Source organism: Schistocerca gregaria, chromosome 2, assembly GCF_023897955.1.
Source record: "Schistocerca gregaria isolate iqSchGreg1 chromosome 2, iqSchGreg1.2, whole genome shotgun sequence".
Taxonomy (NCBI): Eukaryota; Metazoa; Arthropoda; class Insecta; order Orthoptera; family Acrididae; genus Schistocerca; species Schistocerca gregaria.
This window is the reverse complement of record NC_064921.1, coordinates 636,053,830-636,079,614: the sequence shown is the minus strand read 5'-3', so window position 1 is coordinate 636,079,614 and position 25,785 is coordinate 636,053,830. Positions and strand designations below refer to the sequence as shown.

Sequence of the window (25,785 nt, the reverse complement as noted above, 5' to 3'; positions counted from 1 at the left end):
TGCCCGTTTACTGGGGTCAGCCTTTCAGGCAAGAGTGCCTTTTATGATGCTCTGGAGGGAACTAAGGGTACTGTAAAAACAGACCATTGCAACTGCACTTATAAACTAGGTACTTGTGCTACCAATGAGAATTTCTGCTTGTGTTGAGGTATCAGATTTCTGAACAGATTTGTCTGATAACTGAAACAAACAAAGTTGAGAAAGCTTGAGGATGTATTGCTGCACAGATCCTTTTAGCCTCACAGTACAGAACACACTTCATAGTTTTCAGTTCCTGTACATTCTGTTCATCAAGGTACATACTGCAGTCACTACAATAGAGAACTGACGCCTTCGTGGACAGCCTTATGACATATGCCATAAGTGGCTTCTCTCTTACACACTACAGTGGCGTGCCCAAAGTGCAGGGATTTAAAAAAGTGTGTTGGACTGGGTACAAAATGCCTCATGATTAGGTGAATGAAACCTACCTTGATATGTTCTGGAAATGTAGCACTACCGAATGTAAGAATAAAGGAGCCAATTTCCCTTTTCATGATGTTTTTCACATCAGTTATACCTATACCTACATCTACATCTACATCCATACTCCGCAAGCCACCTGACGGTGTGTGGCAGAGGGTACCTTGAGTACCTCTATCGGTTCTCCCTTCTATTCCAGTCTCGTATTGTTCATGGAAAGAAAGATTGTTGGTGTGCCTCTGTGTGGGCTCTAATCTCTCTGATTTTATCCTCACGATCTCTTCGCAACATATACATAGGAGGGAGCCTGCTTGACTCCTCAGTGAAAGTATGTTCTCAAAACTTCAACAAAAGTCCATACCGAGCTACAGAGCATCTCTCTTGCAGAGTCTCCCACTTGAGTTTATCTATCATCTCCATAACACTTTCACAATTACTAAATGATCCTGTAACGAAGCGCACTGCTCTCCGTTGGATCTTCTCTATCTCTTCTATCAACCCTATCTGGTACAGATCCCACACAGCTGAGCAGTATTCAAGCAGTGGGCGAACAAGCGTACTGTAACCTACTTCCTTTGTTTTAGGATTCATTTCCTTAGGATTCTTCCAATGAATCTCAGTCTGGCATCTGCTTTACCGACGATCAACTTTATATGATCATTCCATTTCAAATCACTCCTAATGTGTACTCCCAGATAATTTATGGAATTAACTGCTTCCAGTTGCTGACCTGCTATTTTATAGCTAAATGATAAGGGATCTATCTTTCTATGTATTCGCAGCACATTACACTTGTCTACATTGAGATTCAACTGTCATTCCCTGCACCATGCGTCAGTTCGTTGCAGATCCTCCTGCATTTCAGTACAATTTTCGATTGTTACAACCTCTCGATATACTACAGCATCATCTGCAAAAAGCCTCAGTGAACTTCCGATGTTATCCACAAGGTCATTTATATATATTGTGAATAGCAATGATCCTATGACACTCCCCTGCGACACACCTGAAATCACTCTTACTTCGGAAGACTTATCTCCATTGAGAATGACATGCTGCATTCTGTTATCTAGGAACTCTTCAATCCAATCACACAATTGGTCTGATAGTCCATATGCTCTTACTTTGTTCATTAAACGACTGTGGGGAACTGTATCGAATGCCTTGCGGAAGTCGAGAAACATGGCATCTACCTGTGAACCCGTGTCTATGGCCCTCTGAGTCTCGTGGATGAATAGAACGAGCTGGGTTTCACACGATCGTCTTTTTCGAAAGCCATGCCAATTCCTACAGAGTAGATTTCTAGTACCCAGAAAAGTCATTATACTCTAACATTATACGAGTTCCAAAATTCTACAACTGATCGACATTAGAGATATGGGTCTATAGTTCTGCACATCTGTTTGACATCCCTTCTTGAAAACAGGCATGACCTGTGCCCTTTTCCAATCTTTTGGAATGCTATGCTCTTCTAGAGACTTATGGTACACCGCTGCAAGAAGGGGGACAAGTTCCTTCATGCACTCTTTGTAAAATTGAACTGGTATCCCATCAGGTCCAGGGGCCTTTCCTCTTTTGAGCAATTTTAATTGTTTTTCTACCTCTCTGTCATCTATTTCGATATCTACCATTTTGTCATCTGTGTGACAATCTAGAGAAGGAACTACAATGCAGTCTTCCTCTGTGAAACAACTTTGGAAAAAGACATTTAGTACCTCGACCTTTAGTCTGTCAAGTCTGTCATCCTCTGTATCAGTACCATTGTGGTCACAGAGTGTCTGGACATTTTGTTTTGATCCACCTACCGCTTTGACATAAGACCAGAATTTCTTAGGATTTTCTGCCAAGTTAGTACATAGACCATTACTTTCAAATTCGTTGAATGCCTCTCACATAGGCCTCCTCACACTACATTTCGCTTTGTGTAATTTTTGTTTGTCTGCAAGGCTTAGGCTATGTTTATGTTTGCTGTGAAGTTCCCTTTGCTTCCATAGCAGTTTTTTAACTTGATTGTTGTACGACGGTGGCTCTTTTCCATCTCTTACGATCTAATGCATATTGTATTGTTTTGAACTTTATCCACTGATCCTCAACACCACCTGTACTCGAGACAAAACTTTTGCGTTGAGCCGTCAAGTGGGTCTGTTTGTCACCAGAAGGTATAATATGTTATCACCACGAGTTGGTTCTCTGTTTAACTGCTCAAGGTAGTTTTCAGATAACGCACTTAAAAAAAGCACTTGAGCCCACTCATCCTTCAGTTTTTCCTTGGGAATATTGATAATATCCCTGCATGACAACACATTTGCTAAAGTCCAAGGTGGTGTACTGTTCTGTTTGTGTGGTGATACCATGAAAAGCAGCAACATACAATCATGACAATGCATGTCTCAGTTTTGGCACCATTGTTGTTATGATTCTACTTTGATTAAACTGTACCTAGCTCAAGTGGAAAACTGCAATCTTAGAAAACATCAGTCAAGTTATTAAGCAGCCAATGAACCATGTGGTTTACATTGAGTTAAAGTAGGGAGAGCAGGGAATATTGTGTTTTTTATGGCTACTCATGAAACACATGTTAAGATTCACTTGTCCAAATATGTAAATTGTTCACAAACTAGTTACTGGATTTTTCAAATGGAGTAGCAGTATTGCACCATGACTTGGGAAGGAGGGGGGGGGGGCTGATGAACTTTTCCTGTGCCAATTAGCAGAATGGCAGAGAGACAAGTGTTCATTTATCTGATGACCTGTTGCTATGGGAAAAAAGCACATATTCAGGAAGCAAGCACACTCATTCAGGACACTGACAAAGAGGAAGACACCAGCCAATGTCTCTGAAATCCCAAGGTGAAACATCTTACATGTACTGCAGGGCTTCCAAAGGAGCTGAATAGAAGGAAAACTGGAGCATAAGAAGTTGCTATTACCCACAGTAACACCCGGCTTTTACAGCCTGCTATGGTTACTGGGGCAGTCAACCTGGCACCATCGCACAGTCGAGTTATTCATTGGATGACTACTTTCTGCTGACGTCCACCTTGTTGGTTGGTCTTGGGTTTGAGCCTGGGCAACCTAGCTGTCAAGGTGTGCTGTCCCTATCCACTGGCCAATGTGGGCCTACACTGTTCCTCTGCAGCACCCAGAACAAGCTCATGGCAATCTCTTCAGCCATGCCTGAAGATGTGGGTTTGCATTGTCTGATCCGATGTGTTGCATGCTGTTGCAATGAGAGCAGCCAGATAGCCTGGGGTATTTCCTTCCACTCATCGCCAACAATGCCGAACCTGTGGTTGCGCTGACACAAGCATGTGCAGCCCCCAGCACACACCACCTACCTAATGGGTTACCACTGCTGCTGACAAACTCTAGCGACTGAGGCTGACTGTGTTACCAAGGACACCAGCCTCCTCTCAAGCTACAAGTCCACCTTTGTAACTGTCATAAATAAAGAAGCGTACTAATGAGGGATGTTTTAATGACCACCACCACTGCACCCATGTCCCATCAGAGGAAAACCACTCCATCCTGACTTGCCAACTGCCCAATTCACCCATCATCCCTTTGGGTCACATCCTGACCTCAATATAATCTTAGCAATAGCAAATTACATACTACCAGAAATTAAGATCATATGTTAATTAAATTAATGAAAACTGACAATTTCCAGGAAAGTGGCTGAAAGTCATTGCAAACAAAATAACTGAAATAAACTTATATGAAAAAAAATGAGTTTTCAGTTGAACATTTGAGAACTTGACATTCTTTAGGGGTTGCCTAGCCTTTGTTTCATTAAGTTACAATTTTGAATAGGCAGTTCCTTCATTGACTGGAACAAATGAAGGAGGTGAAAGCTTAAGCTTTAGAAAGTCTAACTTCAAACTGCTAATGTTAAATTTCCATAGATTGTAATACTATGAGATATCTTAATTAAAGGCAATTAATGTAAACTAAAGCTAGTTCATTTATTCATACATTCAGTCACCAAAGTACAAAGATCTCATCAAAGAGGACGACCTTCAGGCATGTAGTATGAGTCAGACTAGACACTACCTAAAAACTTGCAATAAATAGAAACAGCTATTGTCAATTACATAAATTCATGTTTAACAACTGCCATCTCTCAACAATGCGATGCATCATCTCTTGGGCAATTACATACTAAAATTCATCTCTCTTTTCTGTTCTGTCTCTTAGCATCTCAAACTCACCGCATACATAACCAAATAAAATTTAATATTTTTGTGATGATGGCATTCATTTTTAATAGATGAATTTAATATTTTTGTGATGATGGCATTCATTTTTAATAGACTGACGACAATCTCCAAAGTATTACAACAATACCACAAACTTGTCAGGATATATCCTCCTCAAAAATTAAAAGCAAAATGGTTGCTAAGAATTAGCAGGAGATACTTATGAATGCTCAGAGGGATGACCTTTTTTTCCTCCTTTTCTTATGAGGCACTCAAACTCAATGTGAAGAAAATCAAGCATGTATACTAACTTGACTCTCGAGTACCTAAATGATGTGCAATACAAATTACCCTTGGTGTTCCCCAGTCCCCTGTATATTGTAGATGTACTGGGAACCAAGGCAACCGTACTCCATTCCAAGACCCTTAGCTAATAGTGATGGGTTGCAAACTCACAATTTAAGGTGTTAGGAAGTGTTAGGTGTCCTGGTACCTGATAATGAGCCCAATCTGCTTAGGTGTTCAGCTGCACAAAACAAGGTTTTTTTCCCTGGCCATACGTTCTCCAGGAAAGTGGAAGGTAACAAAGGAGGACTAAGAACTCCTGCAAAAGGACTCCATCTCCAACACATCATTTGTTTACACAGCCCAGCCTTTGTTTGCACAGCCCATCTGGTCCCTATCCACCTGTCTCTACACACTGTCCTGTTCTCATCCCATTCAGCTCCCCTGCCCCCACACCAGACTTATACTGACACTGGTGCATTTCTTCTACACATTTCCTCGTCCACATTTTTCTTTCCTTACCTCCTTAGTTCTGGATCCTTCCTTTTTGTCCTGCACTACTTTTTTAGTGATTTTCCTAGAAGTTTCCTGCACTACCATAAGCTTCATGTTCTGCATCAACAGAAATTTTTCAAAACCTTTCCTCTGCTGTCCTCCTTTCTACCCACACCACCCCTCTACCTGCTAACCCCTCTCCCTTTCCTACAAGCAAAGACTTCTTAGAAAAGACCCCACAGTGATATGGGCCCTCCTGTAATGAGAACAAGATGGGTCCTACAGACTCTGGAGTGTGAGTGACCTCTCTGTCCTTCTTTCTCACTCTATCCCTCTCTCCTCCCCAAAGAAGGAACTAATAGTGCCAATAGTTAGGATAATGTCATCATTTTACTTTTTTGTGTGTCTAGGAACAGTACTAAACAGTCTACCTTCTGAAAATAAATGCTGAGCAGCAATTCTGACCCATATTTATCACTTTTTCTTAATATAATTCTATCTTTACGGAAGTCACAGTGGATTGTTATTGCTAAATTGCGAGTTTTGTGCTGTAGTAACATTTATAACTGGACTGCAATCTTTTCTTCCTTCAAATTTATACTTGAGGAGGTGTTTATTTTTTACTGAAGATAGAATTTGATGTAAATACATGAAACACCAAGTACATTGCAGTGCATCTGTGTCGTCATATTCCATCCAAATGTTCTAAAGCTGACTGAATAGCTCAGACAAGGTAATAAAAACCTAGTGAAACATTTGACAGTCTAGTATGTTATGTGTGAGAGTTGACTGAGATTTTCATATCTTCTGGTGAATGGGCTGTTTTGTTCAATATTTTAGTCAGCAATCAACCACTATGTACATACTGTAGCAAGAAGCTGCTTATTCTATAACTGACTACTTCAAAGGTGTTGTAACAAACTGCTGACTACCAGAAACTATTTTGGTTTACAAATTTTGACTGAAGCATTTCTGGATTTCTCTTATTTTGCTACTTTTATACTACTTCACTCTTCTGGAAACCATATACTCACTATGTAAATATTCTGTATGAAAGACTAATGTTGTTCATCATGCGTGTATATCAGGATAGAATGATAAATCAAAAATGTTTACATAACATTCACTCAAGTGCAGAATATATTTACATTTTATTTACAAAATATAAACCTTGTGGTCTGCAAATGATTCCATGTTTTCAGTTTTAATAAGACATAAATATTCTTGAAACTTCCTGGCAGATTAAATCTGTGTGCCCGACCGAGACTCGAACTCAGGACCGTTGCCTTTCGCGGGCAAGTGCTCTACCATCTGAGCTACCGAAGCACGACTCACGCCTGGTACTCACAGCTTTACTTCTGCCAGTATCCGTCTCCTACCTTCCAAACTTTACAGAAGCTCTCCTGCGAACCATGCAGAACTAGCACTCCTGAAAGAAAGGATATTGCGGAGACATGGCTTAGCCACAGCCTGGGGGATGTTTCCAGAATGAGATTTTCACTCTGCAGCAGAGTGTGCGCTGATATGAAACTTCCTGGCAGATTAAAACTGTGTGCCCGACCGAGAGTCGAACTCGGGACCTTTGCCTTTCGCGGGCAAGTGCTCTACCATCTGAGCTACCGAAGCACGACTCACGCCCGGTACTCACAGCTTTACTTCTGCCAGTATCCGTCTCCTACCTTCCAAACTTTACAGAAGCTCTCCTGCGAACCTTGCAGAACTAGCACTCCTGAAAGAAAGGATATTGCGGAGACATGGCTTAGCCACAGCCTGGGGGATGTTTCCAGAATGAGATTTTCACTCTGCAGCGGAGTGGGCGCTGATATGAAACTCCTGAAAGGAGTGCTAGTTCTGCATGGTTCGCAGGAGAGCTTCTGTAAAGTTTGGAAGGTAGGAGACGGATACTGGCAGAAGTAAAGCTGTGAGTACCGGGCGTGAGTCGTGCTTCGGTAGCTCAGATGGTAGAGCACTTGCCCGCGAAAGGCAAAGGTCCCGAGTTCGACTCTCGGTCGGGCACACAGTTTTAATCTGCCAGGAAGTTTCATATCAGCGCACACTCCGCTGCAAAGTGAAAATCTCATTCTGGAAGCATAAATATTCTTGATCCTTAAGATATTCAATTTGAGATCTTATCATGTAATCTTTCTGCATACGAAATAAAGTGGAATACAGGAGAATGTATCTTTAACTATAAAATTTCTGAACTCGGACAAAAATTCAGTTTAGTGTCCAAAGTGAAACAAATGAGGAGAGCTAAATGTAAATGAAATTACTTACTGTTGGTAGCAGACAAGGAGTTGTTCAGCTTTTTCCATGTTTCCGTCTATAAAATTGACAACAAGAAAACCAGGGCATGATGCAGGAACTATGAACTGCCCAGTAGGAGACAGCATCAATGGGCCTGCTTCCCTGGGTGATAAATAGGAACAACTATTACACCAACATCATCATCATCATCATCATCATCATCATCATCATCATCATCATCATCATCGCTACGATCAATTTGTTTATGATAAAAACTGAAGTGTATACAAAAACACAATTCACACGCATGAAGACATTAGTTTCATACACTAATTTTGGAAAATTCCCATGACTAAAATGCTCAGGAGCTTGTACAGAAATTATTCAAACAGGTAAAAGTGTTTACTTTGACATATAACAGTATCATTATATACACAGGGCCACAAAAGTGATAAATGACAACATAGAACCAGTGCAGTATCAAAGGGGTAAATCAGATGGATGTCGTCGCCCCACATTTTTTCTGATGACTAAACTATGCCCTTATTATTTTGTATGGAGAACAACCAAGCATTGGTAAATGACCCAGGCAAACAATGTAATAAAAGTAGTACAATGAACATGAAGCGCATGGCTGTCTGGCATACACTGTGCTAATATACATATAGCCCCTTTAACCATCCTACTGGTAATATTTTTTTCTCTCACTTAGTACCACTGGGGTCATATAGACCTCTAGTAATTTACAGGAGGTATATTCATAATACTTTAAAGAACTAACATCAAAATGCAAATTACAATTTTCAGTGTAACATTAAGGATTCTATTTTCACACATACTATATTCAAGAAACAAAAATAAATTTAAATTGTGGTCATATTGGCCCCCAGTCATACTCATCATTAAAGACATAAAATAAATTATAATGTGTTGTAAATATGAAACTGAAAAAAGTATATTTAGAAAAAAATAGCTTTGAAAACAAGGGATATATGATTTTATAATGTGCTTAAAGGTTTATATTGACCACAGTGATACTAGGAAGATGTACAACAGCTGATCCAAGAAACCCTAACAACGAGCACAAAAATAAGTAGGAAATAATATTTTCGCTGCTGCAAATTTTTTGTATAACAGCTGTTAAATATAACATTCATCACTCTATTTTCACAAATGTTACATTCAAGAAATAAACAAACAATTTAAGCTGGGGTCATACTGACCTCCATGGTACTCAATGCAAAAACTATGAATAAACTTTAATTTGTTGTAAATATAAAAATGAATGAAACGTCACTGGATGCAAGTGACTCATAGGGCCAAAGTCATGTATTTTGAAAACAATACTTTGGAAAACAAGGCAGATAAATATATTGTCAGTGTGCTTATGGAGTCATATTCACCCCCATGACAAGGAGGATTAAACAAGCATAGTTTGGTTTCTGAAGTGTCAGAAGTACAATACTGGCCATCACTGAGTTCACTATAGTGGTACCTGAAGCTCTTGACAGGTATATTCTTAGACATGCGCATGGCTTTTGACACCGTTGGCCATAAAATACTGTAAAACAAGCTAGAAGCCCTAGATGCAAGAGAAATACTGAGAGAGTGCTGCTTCCAGTCTTGCTTGGAAAGGAGTGTGCAAAAAGTAGACACAGTCCACATGTCTATTGGTGATAAGTTTTTAAGTGGTGGTGGTGGTGGTGGTGGTGGTTAGTGTTTAACGTCCCGTCAACAACGAGGTCATTAGAGACGGAGCGCAAGCTCGGGTTAGGGGAGGATTGGGAAGGAAATCGGCCGTGCCCTTTCAAAGGAACCATCCCGGCATTTGCCTGAAACGATTTAGGGAAATCACGGAAAACCTAAATCAGGATGGCCGGAGACGGGATTGAACCGTCGTCCTCCCGAATGCGAGTCCAGTGTGCTAACCACTGTGCCACCTCACTCGGTAAAGTTTTTAAGTAGTTGTCAGACAAGAAACACAAACATAGGTATTGCTCAGGAAAGTATATATTGTCTGCTCCTATTCTTAATATATATGAATGACTTCCTACATAGTGCAAGACTTGGAGAAAAAGTTCTCTTTGGTAGTGACAACAACACCATAGTCACTGATATAAGACCAGGGCTCCTATTAGGGAAAGCAAAAGAAACCCTCTAGAATATTTACTGTTGGGCATTAAATAATAGACTGAACATTTAAAAAATTAACAATATGTACTAAAACAGAAAGAAACTTCCACATGGGAAAAATATATTAAAAACAAAGATTCCAAGACTTACCAAGCGGGAAAGCGCCGGCAGACAGGCACATGAACAAAACACACAAACACACACACAGAATTACGAGCTTTCGCAACTGGCAGTTGCTTCGTCAGGAAGGAAGGAAGGAGAGGGAAAAATGAAAGGATGTGGGTTTTAAGGGAGAGGGTAAGGAGTCATTCTAATCCCGGGAGCGGAAAGACTTCCCTTAGGGGAAAAAAAAAGGACAGGTGTACACTCGCACACACACACACACACACATATCCATCCGCACATACACAGACACAAGCAGACATATTTAAGGCAAAGAGTCTCTTTGCCTTAAATATGTCTGCTTGTGTCTGTGTATGTGCGGATGGATATATGTGTGTGTGTGTGTGTGTGTGTGCGAGTGTACACCTGTCCTTTTTTTTTCCCCTAAGGGAAGTCTTTCCGCTCCCGGGATTAGAATGACTCCTTACCCTCTCCCTTAAAACCCACATCCTTTCATTTTTCCCTCTCCTTCCTTCCTTCCTGACGAAGCAACTGCCAGTTGCGAAAGCTCGTAATTCTGTGTGTGTGTTTGTGTGTTTTGTTCATGTGCCTGTCTGCCGGCGCTTTCCCGCTTGGTAAGTCTTGGAATCTTTGTTTTTAATATAACAATATGTACTTCAATACAAAGAGGGAAAACAACTCCATCACATTAGGAATAGGTGAAAAAACTATAGACTGTGTGACAAGCACAAAGTTTTTAGGTATGAATACTCATAATCAGTCAACATGGGATGAGCACAGATTATAATGGCAAAAATAATGTCATCAGCATGTTATGCAATTAGCATTTTATCATCCATTTGTAAAAGCCAGTATCTCTTGGTGACATACAGTGTGTCTAGTGAAGGGGATCCTGATTTCAAGATTAGATATCTTAAAAACTAAGACTAATATATGAGTGCAAAATGAGGCATGTTTATTGTGAAATTCATACAGAAGTTTCCAAGTAGTTTGAAAAGCTGCTAACAGATGGTACCGTATGCTGTGCACCTCATACAGTATCAGAACCCATAATTAAACGCATCCCCTGCAAACAGTCATTGCACTCATATCACAAGCTTTTGGAAATGTTGTCCACTCGCATTAAAAGATGATGCTGATGAACAACGAAATTTACCATCACATACTGCAGTGTCAGTACATAAATAGATTCACAAGCCACACAGATCGCCAACTGAAGCATGTTCAACAAGGTAAGCTGGTTCCAGTAAACTGTGTCTTTCAATGAACCCCACAAAAAGTAGCCACAAGGAGTCGGATTGGGGGAAAATAGAGACAAATCCATCCCTGCACCACTAAATTTGCAGTAATCCATTACAACGACTTTATTCCCAAAGTATTCCTCATGAAAGCAAAACACCTGTTTGGTGCGTTGTGGTCTGGCCCATCTTGCATGAACCACTTGTTGCAAGGTTGATCCTCTAAGGTTATTTGTGTGAGACAAACTTTCCAAAATTGCAACATAATGTTCATTGGTGATCATATGTCACATGGAAAAATGGCCAATAATGTCTCTTCTGCATACTGCAGCCAAAAGAGTACCTTTGAGAGATTACAGTGGTTTTGCTACAAACAAATGTGGATTTTCAGAACCCCAAATTCACCAGTTTTGTTTATTCATAACTTCATTCAAGTGAAAGTGTGCTCCATCTGTGAACCAGACACAGCCAACATCAAATCCTTCATTACCAATTGTTTTGAGAATCTGGTTTGCAGTCACCCCTCTGTCGCACTGCTCGTACAGGTATGGATGGCCTTATGGCTTTGGATTTTGAATGGAAACATGGTAGTCTCTGTCTCAGTATTTTCTGCACTCTGGAATGCTTCAAAGCAGTTGCTGCTGCATTTCTTCAGATAGATTTCCTTGGATTTTGCTGAATAATTTCAGAAACCATGTCGACATTTTCATGAGTAACTACAGTTCACCTGGGTCCTGCTAAATCATCAGCCATGCTACCTGTCCATTGGAATTTGACAATGAGTTTGCGAATGGATGTCACATTGGACCTTTTTGGAACACTAAATCGTGTTTGAAAACTTTGCCTTGTTACTATAGGACTGTGTTCTAACGTGTGGTATTCCAGTGCCAAAAACACATTTTGTTCAATGGAGTACACAATTTCAAGCTCTTTCTTCAGTACGCTAACCTCCTTTCATTTTTTGACAGTTGAACTGATCGTTCTGAGCTACATCCCACTATTTATAGGAACTGTGCATTTTGACTACAGTGCCATCTTTTAAGAGGGTTTCAAACTATTTCGAAACTTCTGTATCAAATTATACAGCTTTCACTATATACATGCTGTTCTTGCATTCATCTCTCAATCTTAGTTTTCAAGATATTTAATTTTGAAATCAGAAACTCCTCTGTTGAACAGCCTGTACTATTCTTACTATTCTTGGTTTCTTTTCTGAGGACTGAAGGCATGAAACATGGACACACATTTTTTAACTTCAGAAAGAGATCATCAGAATAATAACTAGAAGCAGTAATTGGGCTCACTGTAAGTCAGTGGACATTCTTACTGCACCAAGTAAACACACCTACCAATCTATGGTGCATATCAGAGGTAACATTGCTGAGTATTTCGCTAACAGTTCTATACATAACAAGAGAAAAGGTAATATGGGCTTACCCTTACCAAGGAAAAACAAACAAAAAGTTCAAAACAGCATTTTCTATTTGGTAATCAAATTGAATCATAAATTTCCCATGGAAATTAAAGAAATTACTAAAATTCATCTTTTCAGAAAGGCAGTTAAAAAGTCCCTCATAACTAACCCATATTCTGCAGTAAAAGATTACTTGGAGTACTCAGAGTTGGGGGTAATAATGACAGGCGTTAACTACAACACACTGTTGCATTTCCGTATATAACGGTTTTTGCAAGAAAGTCATGTTTCAGGATCTACAGTTCATCATAATAATGCCTTGCTGACAGTTTTTTCAAGTGATAGAGGTAGACATGGAGTACAGTAAACATGGAGCATACTTATATTGGTTGTCCAAACAGGCTGTAGTCATCACAAGGGGCATAGGAACAGTTTCACGGTCCAGAAATTATCAATAGGTGTCCTTCGTGTGTGCGGCAATAAAGAGCAGAACTATATTTTTATGTTATTAGTCATCATAAGCTATTTGCATGTAAAACAAAGAAAACTGTATAATAGTCCAAACCAAATGAGGTAGTGAAGCTGTTAGGGTACTGACCTAATATTTGGATTGGGTTCACTCTGTCCAGCCATCCAGATTTAAGTTTCCATGGTTTTCTTACATCACTTTGAGTTTATTCAATGGAGCCAGCAGATAACACAACTGTAACCATTCTACACTATTTATTACTGAGTGTCCATGGCTTTTTCGTGCTAGTATGCATATTACTTATCAATAATCATGTAAACTGCTCTGCTGTAAACTGCTATATTACTCCCACAAAAAATCATCAGAAATGGCTGTAGATTCATAACTACGTCACGAGCTTACTGATATAAATTCTTCTGACTAGGTACTCTGTTATTGCTATGAATACAAAATGAATGGCTAAAATATTTTCTTTAGACAGTTGGCTCAACTGGTGAAAGTAGCCAGCAATGCACATGGGGTGCAAGCACAGTTCCCTAGTTGCAAAATTTTACCCCGAAACAATCCCAGTCTCTGGTTTGAAGCCAAGACAAAGTTCTAAGCCAGATGCTCAAAATGATTTCCCTCAACACATATTCTGCAATCAGCACTCCAATACTTTAGTGTGTGAGTGTTTTTTAGCTATGTCATTCATAATTGTCCGCCCCCGGTAGCTGAGTGGTCAGCGGGGCAGAATGTCAATCCTAAGGGCCCGGGGTTTTATTCTCGGCTGGGTCAGAGATTTTGCCAGGGACTGGCTGTTGTGTCGTCCTACTCATCATCATTTCATCCCCATCGACGCACAAATCACCGAAGTGGTATCAACTCGAAAGACTTGGACCCAGCGAACAGTCTACCCAACGGGAGGCCCTAGTCCCACGACATTTTTTATTCATAACTGAAAATTTTTACTATGACACAACATGCACTAGGAAGTCATTAGAAGTGCAAAAACCACACTAATACTTTTGAAATAAATGTCGTCTTAAAGCAGGTATTACTGTGTCCTTCAGCACATCAAACACTATGTTACAAGGGGCCTTAAAAGTAAGTTGCATATTATTATGGCAGGCTATGTAACTTTTACTGAATACTGCAGTATGCTTCAAAGTGACACACATACATAACACTATTTTTGAACATAGTTGCCAAGTCTCTGTAAGCAATTGAACGTTCTACCCCAACAATAGAAATTTGCTCCTTGGCCAAGGCGCTATTCAAGAATTGCTCTGTGAATATTCTCATTGTTGAAAAATCCCCTCCCCCCACTCCCCATCTCAATGTTCTTTCAGCTTGCTGTAAAAGATCTGGATGGCATGATGGCTCAATATTACTCATGTCTGTGTAGCCTCGGTCAAACTATTGGCACTCTTTCACTACAATTGGATGAGACACTGAATCTGATGCATATACTTTCAGAATTTCATGGCGAATCTGAGCACAGTTTAGACACTTTGCCCACAAGAACTATACTGTTCCATGTACTTCAACTTTGGAGTTTGTTTCTTGTTCCTACACAATTTCAATCACACAGTGTGAGGCACCTGTCACCCTCATCATAGCAGAACTGTGACTGCAGGAAATCTAGATCATGTACCCTCTTTTGACAATGCACCATGCTCTTGTGCAATGGTCTTCATGTTGAATGATGTGTAACTTACTTTCTGAACTCCCTACGTATTTCACTAATTACTGTACTGAGAAACATGCTACTGAGAAGAGATTAATCCCAATTAATAGCATACTTCAAAGAAGAAATCAATCCCCCACAATAGTGATAAGATTTGTGTGCACCTGCATTCAGTTCTGATTATTGAGCATCACAGCTCTGGTGAATTTCACAAGGCAGGCAACACAAGAGTCAGAATAGTTCGAAACACATTATGCATGTCATCAGTAGATGGTTTGAAATTAAAATTGGCATCAATGATTGAGCTATATTCAGCTGCTAGAATTAATGTAGAAATACACACATCAAAAAATTTTTTTGCATTACCTTGGTCCCAAGAGTTCCGGAACATGTATAGAAACTGTGAATAGTGATCGACATAAACATCATTTCCACCCTTTTTATTGCTCCTGAAAACCACACATTGAATGTTGTACCACCGTACAGAGGTGGTGGTCCAGATTGCTGTACACACAGGTACCTCTAAGACCCAGTAGCATGCTCTCTTGCATTGATGCATGCCTGTATTCGTCATGGCATACTACCCACAAGTTCATCAAGGCACTGTTGGTCCAGATTGTCCCTCTCCTCAACGGCTATTTGACGTTGATCCCTCAAAGTGGTTGGTGGGTTATATCATCCATAAACAGCCCTTCTAAATCCATCCCAGGCATGTACAATAGGGTTCACGTCTGGAGAACATACTGGCCACTCTAGTCAAGCGATGTCATTATCCTGAAGGAAGTCATTCACAAGATGTGCATGATGAGGGCGCGAATTTTCATCCATGAAGGCGAATCCCTCACCAATATGCTGCCGATATGGTTGCACTATCAGTCAGACAATAGCATTCATGTATCGTACAGCCATTACGACACCTTCCATGACCACCAATGGTATACGTCGGTCCCACATAATGCTACCCTAAAACAGCAGGGAACGTCCACCTTTCTGCACTCGCTGGACAGTGTCTCAGGCGTTCAGCCTGACTAGGTTGCCTCCAAACACATCTCTGATGATTGTCTGGTTGAAGACATATATGACACTCATCGGTGAAGAGAACATGATGCCAGTCCTGAGTGGTCAATTCGGGATGTTGTTGGGCCCATCTCTACCATGCTGCATGGCGTCATGGTTGCAAAGATGGACCTCGCCATGGACGTCCCGCGTCAAGCTGCACATTGTGCAGCCTATTGCGCACAGTTTGAGTCGTAGCATGGTGTCCTGCGGATACACGAAAAGCATTATTCAACATGGTGGCTTTGGTTTCAGGGTTCCTCCGAGCCATAATCCGTAGGTAGTGATGACCCGAGCAAGGCATGACATCGACAGTTCCTGTCTGTCTGTATCTCCTCCATGTCTGAAAAACATCGCTTTGGTTCACTCCAAGATGCCTGGACACTTCCACTGTTCAGAGCTCTTCCTGGCACAAAGTACAATGCAGACACAATCAAACCGCAGTACTGACCATCTATAGACAACACGAGCCATGTACCTCCTTTCTGGAATCAATCGTCTGTCAGATCCCTTCCGTCTAATAGGTGCTGCTAATGCATGGTTGTTTACATCTTTCGGCAGGTTTAGTGACATCTCTGAACAGTCAAAGGGATTGTGTCTGTGATACAATATCCACACTCAACGTCTATCTGCAGGAGTTCTGGGAACTGGGATGATGCAAAACTTTTTTTGATGTGTGTATGTTCTAATAATTGTTGTTGTTGTGGTCTTCAGTCCTGACACTGGTTTGATGCAGCTCTCCATGCTACTCTATCCTGTGCAAGCTTCTTCATCTCCCAGTACCTACTGTAACCTACATCCTTCTGAATCTGCTTAGTGTGTTCATCTCTTGGTCTCCCTCTACAATTTTTACCCTCCCAGCTGCCCTCCAATACTAAATTGGTGATCCCTTGATGCCTCAGAACATGGTCTACCAACCGATCCCTTCTTCTCGTCAAATTGTGCCACAAACTTCTCTTCTCCCCAATCCTATTCAATACTTCTTCATTAGTTATGTGATCTACCCATCTAATCTTCAGCATTCTTCTGTAGCACCATATGACGAAAGCTTCTATTCTCTTCTTGTCCAAACTATTTATCGTCCATGTTTCACTTCCATACATGGCTACATTCCATACAAATACTTTCAGAAATGACATCCTGACACTTAAATCTATACTCGATGTTAACATATTTTTCTTCTTCAGAAACGCTTTCCTTGCCATTGCCAGTCTACATTTCATATCCTCTCTACTTCGACCATCATCAGTTATTTTGTTCCCCAAATAGCAAAACTCCTTTACTACTTTAAGTGTCTCATTTCCTAATCTAATTCCCTCAGCATGACCAGACTTAATTCGACTACATTCCATTATCCTCGTTTTGCTTTTGTTGATGTTCATCTTATATCCTCCTTTCAAGACACTGTCCATTCCATTCAACTGCTCTTCCAAGTCCTTTGCTGTCTCTGACAGAATTTCAATGTCATCGGTGAACCTCATAGTCTTTATTTCTTCTCCACGGATTTTAATACCTACTCCAAATTTTTCTTTTGTTTCCTTTACTGATTGCTTCTAATAATTATACCTTGATAATTCTCATATGAGTATTCTGATAACCTGTAGGGGTCTTCAATACGGCCCACACAAAGCTTGGTGAGCCTCTAATCATTACGCTGTATTTTCTCTGTCTTGACTTAGTGCAAACTGACACTTTTTGCTTTCACTGCTTAAGTGTCAACAGTGATTATATTGACATTACAGTAATCAGATGATATTTTCATTGTTATGTGTGATTACTACAGATGGTATGATTGCTCTGCTTAAGGGTGACATAGTGTAGACTCTGACCACAATCTATTGGTTATGACCTGTAGATTAAAACTGAAGAAACTGCAAAAAGGTGGGAATTTAAGGAGATGGGACCTGGATAAACTGAAAGAACCAGAGGTTGTACAGAGTTTCAGGGAGAGCATAAGGGAGCAATTGACAGGAATGGGGGAAAGAAATACAGTAGAAGAAGAATGGGTAGCTTTGAGGGATGAAGTAGTGAAGGCAGCACAGGATCAAGTAGGTAAAAAGACGAGGGCTAGTAGAAATGCTTGGGTGACAGAAGAAATATTGAATTTAATTGATGAAAGGAGAAAATATAAAAATGCAGTAAATGAAGCAGGCAAAAAGGAATACAGACGTCTCAAAAATGAGATCGACAGGAAGTGCAAAATGGCTAAGCAGGGATGGATAGAGAACAAATGTAAGGATGTAGAGGCTTATCTCACTAGGGGTAAGATAGATACTGCCTACAGGAAAATTAAAGAGACCTTTGGAGATAGGAGAACCACTTGTATGAACATCAAGAGCTCGGATGGAAACCCAGTTCTAAGCAAAGAAGATAAAGCAGAAAGGTGGAAGGAGTATTTAGAGGGTCTATACAAGGGCGATATACTTGAGGACAATATTATGGAAATGGAAGAGGATGTAGATGAAGATGAAATGGGAGATACGATACTGCGTGTAGAGTTTGACAGAGCACTGAAAGACCTGAGTCGAAACAAGGCCCCCGGAGTTGACAACATTCCATTGGAACTACTGACGGCCTCTGGACAGCCAGTCCTTGCAAAACTCTACCATCTGGTGAGCAAGATGTATGAGACAGGCGAAATACCCTCTCAGACTTCAAGAAGAATATAATAATTCCAATCCCAAAGAAAGCAGGTGTTGACAGATGTGAAAATTACCGAACTATCAGTTTAATAAGTCACAGCTGCAAAATACTAACACAAATTCTTTACAGACGAATGGAAAAACTAGTAGAAGCCAACCTCGGGGAAGATCAGTTTGGATTCCGTAGAAATACTGGAACACATGAGGCAATACTGACTCTACGACTTATCTTAGAAGAAAGATTAAGGAAAGGCAAACATACGTTTCTAGCATTTGTAGACTTAGAGAAAGCTTTTGACAATGTTGACTGGAATACTCTCCTTCAAATTCTGAAGGTGGCAGGGGTGAATAACAGGGAGCGAAAGGCTATTTACAATTTGTACAGAAACCAGATGGCAGTTATAAGATTCGAGGGACATGAAAGGGAAGCAGTTTTTGGGAAGGGAATACAACAGGGTTGTAGCCTCTCCCCAATGTTATTCAATATGTATATTGAGCAAGCAGTAAAGGAAACAAAAGAAAAATTCAGAGTAGGTATTAAAATCCATGGAGAAGAAATAAAAACTTTGAGGTTCGCTGATGACATTCTAATTCTGTCAGAGACAGCAAAGGACTTGGAAGAGCAGTTGAACGGAATGGACAGTGTCTTGAAAGGAGGATATAAAATGAACATCAACAAAAGCAAAACGAGGATAATGGAATGTAGTCGAATTAAGTCGGGTGATGTTGAGGGTATTAGATTAGGAAATGAGACACTTAAAGTAGTAAATGAGTTTTGCTATTTGGGGAGCAAAATAACTGATGATGGTCGAAGTAGAGAGGATATAAAATGTAGACTGGCAATGGCAAGGAAAGCGTTTCTGAAAAAGAGAAATATGTTAACATCGAGTATAGATTTAAGTGTCAGGAAGTCGTTTCTGAAAGTATTTGAATGGAGTGTAGCCATGTATGGAAGTGAAACATGGACGATAAATAGTTTGGACAAGAAGAGAATAGAAGCTTTTGAAATGTGGTGCTACAGAAGAATGCTGAAGATTAAATGGGTAGATCACATAACTAATGAGAAAGTACTGAATAGGATTGGGGAGAAGAGAAGTTTGTGGCACAACTTGACGAGAAGAAGGGATCGGTTGGTAGGACATGTTCTGATGCATCAAGGGATAACCAATTTAGTATTGGAGGGCACCGTGGAGGGTAAAAATCGTAGAGGGAGACCAAGAGATGAATACAGTAAGCAGATTCAGAAGGATGTAGGTTGCAGTAGGTACTGGGAGATGAAGAAGCTTGCACAGGATAGAGTAGCATGGAGAGCTGCATCAAACGAGTCTCAGGACTGAAAACCACAACAACAGCAGTGTAGACATTGTTTTCAGTGTTTTTTGTTCATAGTGTTCTGAAGACACCTATTTCTCCTTTCATGTTAGTAGATCTCCTGTATATATGGTTCCACAGGTGCCTCAATTTTCTTCATGAAAGTCGTCGTCCTACAGGGGCTGTTTTAATTTTTTAAATAAACACTTTATTTCATGATTTCTCAGTATTAGCTATTTTTGTTTCTTGTGTAAAAAAATGGCTCTGAGCACTATGGGACTCAACTGCTGTGGTCATCAGTCCCCTAGAACTTAGATCTACTTAAACCTAACTAACCTAAGGACATCACACACATCCATGCCCAAGGCAGGATTCGAACCTGCGACCGTAGCAGTCTCATGGTTCCGGACTGTGCACCTAGAACCGCAAGACCACCGCGGCCGGCGCTTCTTGTGTATTTTCAAGCTACACAGATATCGAAATCAGTCTGTAAAATGATAAAATGCAGCCATTGTTGCCAGGCCAGGGACAGCCACACTAAATCCGTTGTTTCACATTCAAAACATGATGGCTTGCTGGGAAGTAAAGCCTCTGAATTTTTTATGTGATAGCTATTAAAGCTTTCTAAATAAAACAAAGGTTATTGAAATTCTACATCTTTATTCTTCATGTCTATATATTTGCAGCCCTCTCCTGATAGACAGCTCCAAATTATAGTGTGTAAGATGGTGGGGTATAACGAACTATGAGAAACAGCATCCTGTAACTAAGTTTTGAATTCGAAGAGTTCATCCACACAAGGAGCACACATTCCTTCGGTATGACAATGCCAGACCACATACAAGTCCTGCAACATCTGCAACAATCCGACACCTTGGGTAGCTATCATTGTTCATCATCTATACAGTCCTGACTTGACCCCATCTTATTTTCATCTGTTTCCATAATTTAAAGGACTTCACACTGATATAAGTGCTGCAACATCTGTAACAATCTAATGCCTTGGGTTCCCTTTGTCCACACATTCTTGATTTGGACCCATCTGATTTTGATCTGTTTCCACAATTCACTGAACATCTTCAAGGACTTCACATTGATAGTGATGAAGCAGTGCAAGCCTAGGTGAAGTTGTGCCTTCATAAAATATCTTACCATTTCATGAAATACTGATCAATTTACCATGCACCTGATTAAAATCTAGAGAATCAATCTGGATAAACAAAGGCCCAGAAAGCTATGATTTAAGAGAAGAACACATAAATCCATGGATACCCTTCTGTGGACATAAGAAGTTAGGTAAGAGAGACCTGACCTTCCAGTAACTGGGAGTGAACCTACCAAGAAAAATATGAAGCTCCAACAGTTGTGTCAGAACTGGCCACACCATGACAAAAGCAACACTACATATATATGGAGAATAACCAGTGCAGACCAATGTGGCTTCAAAACACTGGAACAAATGCTGGGGCACATTTTACGTGACTGCTCAGAAAGAAAATTCATGGGTATTTGGGAAGAGATTGTCGACACAACATCAGCAGTAATAAACTGGCTGGTGTCATTCCATTTCCAGCTATGATGGAAAATGGTTATCTCAAGCTCTTTTAGCTACTCCTGGTTCTCCAGCTTTCGTTACGTACTTTCTCTGTGTCATATTATTTTGTCTGATTTTGTATCAGTTTAACATATGTAATTGTCACCTATAATTCTGTAAGCCATATGTTAAAAAAATAACCCCTGTATGATATGCCACAACCTGCAAGAGTTGTGGTAGATACCAGTGTTGCAGAAACCGAGGTCACTCTTTACAAAGGCTAAGGGCCATAATCTTCTATGGTGGCTGAAAAGCACATTTCATGTCTTGTTCCTGCAGAATACAACCAACTCTGTTCAAAATGCTACATGAGTAAAGCAGCAAGTTCACAGACTTAAGCGTCACCTCTTTATGGTCACCACTCACCCGATTCACAGTTGGTCAATACCACAACATATCTTATCTGTCTTTCACTAAACCCATTCTGGAAAAAGGTGAGTGAGATAGGCTAACTCAGCTGACAAACTTTCATGGTCTGATATGACGTGCCCCATATGAACCAAAATACGAGTATGTAGTATACTTTCATGCTGAGCCAGATGATAAGAATTATCAGCCTGAAGATACAAATCAGGGACAGTTGGCTTCATATAAGGCATGCAGGTTTCAGCATCGCTGGCTCCAGGGCACATTTCTCATAATCTTCCATAAAAAAATTGGCAATAATAGGTGACGAAAGGCTCCCCATCCAAATCCATCTGTCTGCTCATAGTAATGGGCACTGAGTAACATATATGTGGAGATTCTTGCATGCCAAAACAGCTTAGTTAATTCAAGACCAAACTTAATCTGTAACCAGCTGTAACAAGTGAAACAGAGGAATGTACATGCGAGAGAGAGAGAGAGAGAGAGAGAGAGAGAGAGAGAGAGAGAGAGAGAGAGAGAGAGAGAGAGAGATGACATTAAAACTTAATAAAATATCAGACTCATTAAAGCACAATCTCTCTAACTGATACAAGAAATCTGCCAAGTTCCTAATGCGGTGTACGCACTGACTTACTAGAGGGTTTAACAGATTAGCATGATTTTTTGCTACACGTATGTCAAAGCACCAACGTTACTGACAGTAGGCCTAAGCTGAATCCCTTCCTTGTGCATAAGAGTAATGGCTCTTGATAGTCTGTTGTGATAAGGAACATTTCTTCCGGAGATTGTTTGTCTTCCTCTCAATCCTTTTTGTCGGGTCAGCACTGACTCTGTGATAAGCTGGATCAGATAGTAAACACTCATCTTCCGAACACAATCCTGTTTGACTAACACAACTGTAGCATTGCCATTGTCCCTAGGTAAAGTAACAACTTCAGAGTCTTATTTTGCATAAGGCTAGTGCCTACCATATCCCATGCAGTTGTGATATGTCATACATTGGTCAGAACATCAGGACTGCATATAGAGCATACGCACTACACACACTTACAACAGCTGAGCAAATCTGCTATTGCAAAATGGTTCAAATGGCTCTGAGCACTATGTGACTTAACTTCTGAGGTCATCAGTCACTTAGAACTAATTTAACCTAACTGACCTAAGGACATCACACACATCCATGCCTGAGGCAGGATTCGAACCTGTGACTGTAGCGGTCGCTCGGTTCCAGACTGTAGCGCCTAGAACCGCACAGCTCTGCTATTGTACAACACTGCCTTGGTAGTGATCATCCTATGGAACACAACAACACAGAGATTCTGGCATACACTTGTAGCTATTTGGAGAGTGATATTAAGGAAGATGTTGAGAACTGATTTTATAACAATATTATGAAAAGGAAAGTTGTTACTCACCATATAGCAGACATGCTGAGACGCAGATAAGCAGGACAAAAAGACTTTCAAAAATAAAGCTTTCGGCCAGCAAGTCCTTCATCATTTTTAACAAAGGCCTTACTGGCCGGAAGCTTTATCTGTGACAGACTTTTTGTTGTGCCTATCTGCGACTCAGTATATATGCTATATGGTGAGTAGCAACTTCCCTTTTCATAATATTGCAACTGATTTTATAAATAGAAATAGAGTCTTTGTTTAAATCCCACTTGGAATCCTACTCTCTCCTTGGTCAAACAACAGAGAGGCAATGTTAATGATGCTTGCTTACCCACTGGCAACTGACACTCATTATTGATAACTGCTGATGTTCAGCATTTTTGGTTGTGTGGTTGGGTATGGTGTGTGTGCATGTCTGTGTTGTTTTGCTGCATATGCCTTAGTATGGTTCTTTTTTTTGGCATGGCCCTCATCTACTGAAGGTTTAAATGTCCTTGCACAGCACTCTCTTGTTGCACTTGTGCCTCGGAAATGATGAGACGATTACCTGTTGAAATATTGAGAGTTGTGGACGACATAACCCAGCTGCATTACCAACCTTCTGACACAGCAGCATTAGTGGCAGAACAACTGAGAATCTGGAATACATTTCACATAAATTTTCTCAGCATGTTATAGTCTTAGGTGGAGATTTCAATTTACCAGATATAGACTGGGACACTCAGATGTTTAGGACGGGTGGTAGGGACAGAGCATCCAGTGACATTATACTGAGTGCACAATCCGAAAATTACCTCGAGCAATTACACAGGGAACCGACTTGTGGAGATAACATCTTGGACCTACTGATAACAAACAGACCCGAACTTTTCGACTCTATAAGCGCAGAACAGGGAATCAGTGATCATAAGGCCATTGCAGAATCCCTGACTATGGAAGTAAATAGGAATATAAAAAAAGGGAGGAAGATTTATCTATTTAGCAAGAGAAATAGAAGGCAGATTTCAGACTACCTAACAGATCAAAATGAAAGTTTCTGTTCTGACACTGACAATGTTGAGTGTTTATGGAAGAAAAAAGTTCAAGGCAATCGTAAAAGGCATTTTAGACAGGTACATGCAAGTAAAACTGTGAGGGACAGGAAAAAACCACTCTGGTTCAACAACAAAGTTAGGAAACTACTGCGAATGCAAAGAGAGCTAAACTGCAAGTTTAAACACAGCCAAAACCTCTCTGACAAACAGAAGCTAAACAATGTCAAAGTTAGTGTAAGGAGGGCTATGCGTGAAGCGTTCAGTGAATTCGAAAGTACAATTCTATGTACCGACTTGACAAAAAACCCTAGGAAATTCTGGTTTTACGTAGGAAATTCTGGTTTTACGTTAAATCAGTAAGTGGCTCGAAACAGCATATCCAGACAGTCCAGAACAGAAACTTTCATGGCATTGAAACAGAGGATGACACACTTAAAGCTGAAATACTAAACACCTTTTTACAAAGCTGTTTCACAGAGGAAGACTGCACTGCAGTTCCTTCTCTAAATCCTCGCACAAACGAAAGAATGGCTGACATCAAAATAAGTGTCCAAGGAACAAAAAAGCAACTGGAATCACTCAACAGAGGAAAGTCCACTGGACCTGACGGGATACCAATTCAATTCTACACAGAGTACGCGAAAGAACTTGCCCCCCTTCTAACAGTGGTGTACCACAAGTCTCTAGAGGAACGGAAGGTTCCAAATGATTGGAAAAGAGCACAGGTAGTCCCAGTCTTCAAGAAGGGTCACTGAGCAGATGCGCTAAACTATAGACCTATATCTCTGATGTCAATCTGTTGCAGAATTTTAGAACATGTTTTTTGCTCACGTATCATGTCGTTTCTGGAAACCCAGAATCTACTCTGTAGGAATCAACATGGATTCCAGAAACAGCGATCGTGTGAGACCCAACTCAGTTCATTTGTTCATGAGAGCCAGAAAATATCAGATACAGGCTCCCAAGTAGATGCTATTTTCCTTGACTTCCGGAAGGCGTTCAATACAGTTCCGCACTATCGCCTGATAAACAAAGTAAGAGCCTACAGAATATCAGACCAGCTGTGTGGCTGGATTGAAGAGTTTTTAGCAAACAGAACACAGCTCGTTGTTCTCAATGGAGAGATGTCTACAGACGTAAAAGTAACCTCTGGCGTGCCACAATGGAGTGTTATGGGACCATTGCTTTTCACAATATATATAAATGACCTATTAGATAGTGTCGGAAGTTCCATGCGGCTTTTCATGGATGATGCTGTAGTATACAGAGAAGTTGCAGCATTAGAAAATTGTAGCGAAATGCAGGAAGATCTGCAGCGGATAGGCACTTGGTGCAGGAGTGGCAACTGACCCTTAACATAGACAAATGTAATGTATTGCGAATACATAGAAAGAAGGATCCTTTATTGTATGATTATATGATAGCGGAACAAACACTGGTAGCAGTTACTTCTGTAAAATATCTGGGAGTATGCGTGCGGAACGTTTGAAGTGGAATGATCATAAAAATTAATTGTTTGTAAGGCAGGTACCAGGTTGAGATTCATTAGGAGAGTCCTTAGAAAATGTAGTCCATCAACAAAGGAAGTGGCTTACAAAACACCCATTCGACCTATACTTGAGTATTGCTCATCAGTGTGAGATCCGTACCAGAT

The 25,785-nt window shown here is 40.4% G+C and overlaps 1 protein-coding gene across 5 annotated transcripts in view; it reads right to left on the bottom strand.

Annotated features, from left to right (window-relative positions):
* LOC126334665 (T-cell activation inhibitor, mitochondrial-like) overlaps positions 1 to 25,785 on the bottom strand; it is a 304,598-nt gene that overhangs the window by 38,250 nt on the left and 240,563 nt on the right. For all 5 annotated transcript variants that reach the window (XM_049997127.1, XM_049997128.1, XM_049997126.1 and 2 more), the window contains one exon: positions 7,719 to 7,850. In XM_049997127.1, coding sequence (XP_049853084.1) covers positions 7,719 to 7,850 — 132 coding nt within the window. The remainder of the gene's footprint in view (positions 1 to 7,718; positions 7,851 to 25,785) is intronic.